Source organism: Perognathus longimembris, chromosome 20, assembly GCF_023159225.1.
Source record: "Perognathus longimembris pacificus isolate PPM17 chromosome 20, ASM2315922v1, whole genome shotgun sequence".
Taxonomy (NCBI): Eukaryota; Metazoa; Chordata; class Mammalia; order Rodentia; family Heteromyidae; genus Perognathus; species Perognathus longimembris.
In genome coordinates, this window is record NC_063180.1 from 16,839,623 (window position 1) to 16,846,425 (window position 6,803).

General features: G+C 53.2%; 1 protein-coding gene across 1 annotated transcript; it reads left to right on the forward strand.

The window, feature by feature from the left end:
* Positions 1–74: 74 nt before the first annotated feature.
* Positions 75–5,776, forward strand: Tbcb (tubulin folding cofactor B). The gene is made up of 6 exons (XM_048368724.1): positions 75–645; positions 997–1,140; positions 2,963–3,059; positions 3,438–3,629; positions 5,284–5,356; positions 5,503–5,776. The coding sequence occupies exons 1-6, from the start codon at positions 532–534 to the stop codon at positions 5,615–5,617; spliced, it is 735 nt and encodes a 244-aa protein (XP_048224681.1). The 5' UTR covers positions 75–531; the 3' UTR covers positions 5,618–5,776.
* The last annotated feature ends 1,027 nt before the right edge of the window (positions 5,777–6,803 follow it).

The following is a 6,803-nucleotide window of genomic DNA, read 5'->3' on the forward strand; positions in this document are numbered from 1 at the left end:
CGGCTCCTCTAGGTCTTTTGATGGCCTGTGGCAATCGCTTCTAATTTGGGGACCTTGCCTCCCTGGCTTACGGAAGGATAAAGGACCGAGTGTAACACCGAGAATATGATGCGCAGTGCAACCTGCCGGGCGCGGAGATCAAAGAGAAGACGCCATTGCACTAGCCATGGCCGTAGACCAGCGCACATGCGCAGTGCGTGCTTTTTCCGCGGAATGGGATTCCTCCTGCCAGTCCTTTCTCCTGGCTTCACCCGCCGGCCCAGACTGTTTCCTGTATGGCTATTGGAAGAACTGCCAACCTTGGAAAGTCTCTCAGGATTGGTTGGGCCTTCCCTAAGAGTACCAGAGGACCTACTTCCTGGCCGTGGAGAAAGCGTGACAACGATTGGCTGTCCCTTCCAGGAGGAGCCTTATGATTGGTCCTTCTCAGGAGCTGGGGGCGGGACCTATGTCCCAGAAGCAGCGGCGTCGTCTGCGGAGCCGGTGTGAGGCGGCCGAACTGCGCTGTGGTGTGCGACAGGGCGCGGCGGGATGGAGGTGACGGGCTTGTCGGCGCCCACCGTGAACGTTTTCATCAGCAGCTCCCTCAACACTTTCCGCTCGGAGAAGCGGTATAGTCGCAACCTCACCATTGCTGAGTTCAAGGTGCAGCCGTGGTGGCGGGGCCCGAGGGGCGTGGCAAATGAAGGGTTGGGGCCGGGGGCCTTTGGTTATCTGTGGATGCCTGGACTGGGCGATTCGGCCTTGGCAGGATTGGGCCAGAGAAAACCTGAGATCCCAGAGTGTAGGGGTGGGGCTGGAAGAACATAATCGGATGCTCCTGGGAGCCTGTGACAGAGCCGGTGGGGGGGCGACAGGGGGCGGGGAGAGGAGCTGGGGTCAGGAGGCCCTGAGTGATGTTTACCAGGGTGTGGTGATGGATACAAGAGGTGGAACCTTGAGGGAGAGGATGAGGCCACCGACATCCTTTCTCCACCCTCTTCTGTCTGTCCTCAGTGCAAGCTGGAACTGGTGGTGGGCAGCCCTGCTTCCTGCATGGAATTGGAGCTGTATGGAGTCGATGATAAGTTCTACAGCAAGTTAGATCAGGAAGATGCTCTGCTGGGCTCTTATCCCGTAGACGACGGCTGCCGTATCCATGTGAGGCCACCCTCTCTGGGACCCCGTTCATGCATTTATTTATCAAATGCTTGCCGAGAAAACAAGTGTGTGATAACCAATATAAACCCTACCCTCATGGAACCTCCCCTCCCCCCAGTCCAGTATGGTGAGAAATGGCCATATCACTTTACAGTGACAGTTGAGAGTGATCTGGGACCGATGATGAGGGAAAACTCAGGGGACCGGGAGCATCCAGCAGTGATTCTTGCCTCCCTCTGGGAACTTCAGAAAGGGCTTTCTAGCTGGGTACCAGTGGCTCAGGCCTGTAATACTAGCTACTCAGGAAGCTGAGATCTGAGGACTGTGGTACCAAGCCAGCCGCAGCAGGAAAGTCTGTGAGACTCTTATCTCCCATTAACACCGGTCCCCCCAACCTCTCCCCCCCCCCCCCCCCCCGGGCTGGGACTATGGCCTAGTGGTAAGAGTGCTTGCCTCCTATACATGAAGCCCTGGGTTTGATTCCCCAGCACTACGTATATAGAAAACGGCCAGAAGTGGCACTGTGGCTCAAGTGGCAGAGTGCTAGCCATGAGCATAAAGAAGCCAGGGACAGTGCTCAGGCCCTGAGTCCAAGGCCCAGGACTGGCCAACAACAACAACAACAACAGAAAAAGGAAGTGGATGTGTGGCTCAAAAGTGTGGTAGAACACTAGACTTGAGCAGAAACAGTTCAAAGACAGTGCCCGGCCTTGAGTTCAAGCCTCAGTAGTTATGCGCACACGTATGCGTGTTGCACACACACACACAGAGGGTTGGGGTTGATGACCAGTGTCACTTCTGCTGGGTTCAGGAGAGAGAAATGGCTAGGCTGAAGGTAGGGGTGGAAGAACTTGGCTTATCCCAAATGAGGAGACCTGAGTCTACAGGATTGTCCAAATGCATGTGAGTTGTATCCCAGTCACCAAAGTAGGACTCTAACCCACAGTGGGACTCTTAACCCACAGCCAGACTGGCAGTGGGGCTCTAACCCACTACAAAAATTGTTTTACCCTGAATTCAAAGGAGACTCCATGACAGTTAATCGGGCTAGGATTTTATTAACTGCATGGCGTCCACATTTGACCATTTGGGAAGCAAAGTGTAGCCCCAAGCTTCGGCAGGGCTGAGTTTTTTGTGGGTTTTTTTTTGGCCAGTCCCTTAAATTCCGGGCCTGAGTACTGTCCCTGGCTTCTTTTTTGCTCAAGACTAGCTCTCTGCCACTTGAGCCACAGCGCCCCTTCTGGCCATTTTCTACATATGTGGTCCTAGGGAATCGAACCCAGGGCTTCATGTATGCTAGGCAAGCTCTCTTCCACTAGGCCATGTTCCCTGCCCCTTAACTCCTTAATTTACCTTAAATTTCCCTCCCTCTGGAATTTTATGCTGGTCTTCCTCATTCCCTGCTTTTGCAAAGGTCAAGCAGCTCTAGGTCAAGCGGCTTTCGCCTCCTGTTCTCAGTTCCTGTTACTTGGGATGGCTCAGCCTCTTTAGCTAGGACTAACGGTGAATTTTTTGTTTTTTGTTTTTTGTTTTTTTTTTTTTTTTTTGCCAGTCCTGGGCCTTGGACTCAGGGCCTGAGCACTGTCCCTGGCTTCTTCCCGCTCAAGGCTAGCACTCTGCCACTTGAGCCACAGCGCCGCTTCTGGCCGTTTTCTGTATATGTGGTGCTGGGGAATCGAACCTAGGGCCTCGTGTATCCGAGGCAGGCACTCTTGCCGCTAGGCCATATCCCCAGCCCCACGGTGAATTTTTTGGTCTGGAAGTCTCAGTGTGCACCCCAGCATCCCAGTTGTCCCCCCCCCCCCCCCGCCTCTCCCCACAGGTCATTGACCACAGCGGTGCCCGCCTGGGGGAGTACGAGGATGTGTCCAAGGTGGAGAAATACAAGATTTCACAAGAGGCCTATGACCAGAGGCAAGGTACAGAGTGCGCATGCGGGGTTGGGTGGGGATGAGGAGTGGGCAGTGGAGGCCAAGGCATGGAGGGAAGAAGGTAGGGAGGAGATGGCAGGAGAGCAGTGCGGGTCACATGGAGGCCTGAGGTGGAGCACGCAGGGCGTGGGGCAGTCATCATCTGTAAGCACCTCAACACAGATGGTGGGGAAGTCAGGGGCTTGACTGGGGGTGAGACTGAGGGGCAGGGGAGAAGACGGGTCATGCACAGGCCTGGACAAGTGTGACAGCTGTCGAGTCCCTGGAATAGAAGAGTGACTATAGGAACGCTGGGCCCTGGGGATGGGATAGACACACACCCAGCCATTGAGTCCAACTATGTCCCTCACCCTGCCCTACTCACAGACTCAGTCCGGTCCTTTCTGAAACGAAGCAAACTTGGCCCCTACAACGAAGAGCAGCGGGCACAGCAAGAGGCCGAGGCTGCCCAGCGTCTCACCGAGGAGAAGGCCCAAGCCAGCGGCATCTGTGTGGGCAGCCGCTGTGAGGTGCGGCCTGTGGGGCAGTCCCCGCGCCGGGGCACCGTCATGTATGTAGGTATGCAGTAGCTCAGGGACTGACGGATCCCAGTGCCGAACAGGACGCCACTCTTTCACTCAGTCATCCCTGAGACCTTCTGCTCTGCCCAGAGGCCTGGGACTTGGCCCTCAATGAGAGCCTGTCGTTTGCTACCTTGCTTGCTTTGAGGTGCTGTGGATCAAACCCAAGGCCTAGTGTAAATGCCAGGCAAGCACTGTGCCACTCAGCCTAGCGTTGAGTTTGTAATGTGTTTACAGAATTTGTGCCCAGATCTCCAGAGGTGTTTTGCTTTTGTTTTGTTGTTGAGATAGGCTCTCACTAGGTAGCCCGGTCGACCTAGTATTTGTCAGCATTTTACCTCAGCCTCCCAAGTGCTACATAAAGGCCTACTACTTGAGCGCCACACTCGCACCCCATGTTTGCTTTTAGGTTATTTTTCAGATAGGATCTCTTGCTTTTTGTCAGAACAAGACCCGGAGTGAGCTCCTCCTTCCTATGCTCTTACCTGTGTTGCTGGGATTTTTTTTTTTTGGGGGGGGGCCAGTTGTGGGGTTTGAACTCAGGGCTTGAGCACTGTCCCTGGCTTCTTTTTTGCTCAAGGCTAGCACCCTACCTCTTGAGCCACAGTGCCACTTCTGTTTTATTTCTATATCTGTGGTACTGAGGAGTCGGACCCAGGGCTTCATGTATGGCAGGCGAGCACTCTACCCCTAGCCCATGTTGCTGGAATTTTACATGCCTACCATCATGCCCAGCTTGTTTGTTAACATGAAATCTTGATAGGTTTTTTTTTTTTGAGTGTGTGTACTGGTAGTGGGACTTGAACTCAGGACCAGGGCCCCGACCCTTAGCATTTTTCACTCAATGCTGGTGCTCTACCACTTGAGCTGCAGCACTACTTCTGGCTTTTTGGTCGTTCATTGGAGATCAGAGTCTCGGGTTTGGTTCCTGGGCTGGGTTGGACTGCGATCCTCAGAGCACAGCCTCCTGAGTAGCTAGAATTATGGTGTGAGCCACTGGCACCTAGGTCACTGATATTTCTCAACTTTAGCTTCATACATAGATGCAAGAAGGCCCTCCGAGGGTCTTCCTTTTTGCCTGGGAGAGCCTTGGGTTTTGAGTCTCCCAAGTAGCTGAGACTACAAGTGTGAGCCAGTGTGCCCGGCTGAATTGTTTCTCTTTTTGTTGTTGGCTGGGCACTAGTTTGCTAGGGTTCCTCTCATGAAGTTTCACATGCAGGGAACTAAAAGAACAGAAATGGATTTCTCACTGTTCTGGAGGCCGGAAGTCCAGGGCCAAGCTGTGAGCAGGTCCCCTTTATTTGGTGTGAATGCTAGTATGTGTGTGTGCGTGCGTGTGTGTGTATGCATGCACGCAGCACTCTGTGGCAGTGGAGCTATGCTGTGCCCTTTTGTTCTCTCAGATCCCTGGCTGGCCGGGGCTGAGTGGATGGGCAGGGGTGGGAGCTGGGAGAGAGATCAGTGAACCGGCTGTGTCTTGATGCAGGTGGACCCGGGGCAGCCAGTCCTTGGCAGAGCTGGTCCCTGGGGCAATGAGTCCAAGGGGAGGCAGGCAGGTAGTAAGGTGGTTTTCTCCAGGACAGGCTTTCACCTATAGGCCTGACTGTTGGGGAGCCCTGTGCACAGGTTTCATCAGGTTTCTCCCCTGGCAGGACTCACAGATTTCAAGCCTGGCTACTGGATTGGCGTCCGCTATGATGAGCCACTTGGGAAAAATGATGGCAGGTAGGTGTGTTCCCACCGAGGGCGGTGCACGTCCATGGGTCAGCATGCATGTGCATAGGTGCAAGGCCAGGCACTCCCAGGTGAGCCTTCCCGCCTGTGGAAGCCACACAGGTCCTCTCATCACCACCTTCCATCATGCCCTGCAGTGTGAATGGGAAGCGCTACTTTGAGTGCCAGGCCAAGTACGGCGCCTTTGTCAAGCCATCAGTTGTGACCGTGGGGGACTTCCCAGAGGAAGACTATGAACTGGACGAGATGTGACACCCGAGGAAGGGTGTCCCTGCTGCAGCTCCTGACTCCCCTCCTTGTCCCCCCGTGTATGTGTGCCCACGCCCTCTTGCCCTGACCCATCTCTGTTCCTTCACCTTCCATCCGTGGTTGATTTGTAACATGCATAAATAAAATTCATCAGAAACTGGGGAAGTATGTGGAGGCCTCTGACTTGGGGAGGGGCTGAGGAGCTGGAGAAAGGCAGGTAGAGTAGGAACCTTGGGCAAAGTGGTAGTAATAAATAGCTGGAGGCCTGTAGATACTTGATATGATGTTGTGTTGCTGTAACGGATAGGCCCAAGAAGATACTGGCTTAAACAGGACAGAAGTTAATTCTTCTTCAATCACCAAGGGCCTGGTCTAACCTTTGGGTCGGCAGCTAGTGTCCATCTCTGGACACCTTGTTGCTTCCCCATCCATTTCCCCCTCATGCTTCAGCAGCCAGCCCTGTTCAGGAATTTTATAGTCATGAGAATACAGAGGAGCCATCTCTTTTTTTTTTTTTTTCTTTCCTGTCAGAACTTTCCCTGGCTTCTCTTTGCTCAAGGCTAGCACTCTACCACTTGAGCCACAGCGCCACTCCTGGATTTTTCTGTTTATGTGGTACTGAGGAATCGATCCCAGGGCTTCATGCATGCTAGGCAAGCACTCTACCAGTAAGCCACATTCCCAGCTCATGGCTTTTTATTTATATTGGTGTATTTTTGCAATACCAGGGTTTGAACTCAAAAGACTCACCCTTGGCTTGCTTGCTTAGCTGGCACTTTACCACTTGAGCCTTACCTCCAATCTTGACAATTTCTAAACAGTAAGAGTGCATAAGCCTAGATAGACCATATTTAGGAATTAGGCTCACTTTACAGGATGATCTTGTGCGTAAGCTTTGCTGGTTGGGGGGTACCAGTGAGGAAATGTGTTAGTGTAATGCCAGCTGCTGTAACAGACACCTCCCCATGGGGACAAATACCTCTCTGCAGTCTAATACAGGTGTTGTGGGTGGTCATCAACGACCTCTGAGATGGTTTACCCACCCAGGCTCATACCAGATTGCACTTTCAGAGCTGGAAACTGCCTGCTTTCCACTGGTAAATAAGAGGAGGTGGTGAACACGAAGAGTTTTAGATTTCAGGCCTAAACTCTTGGGCGTCCACTCCAACGAATTCCTTCATGAGTGCAG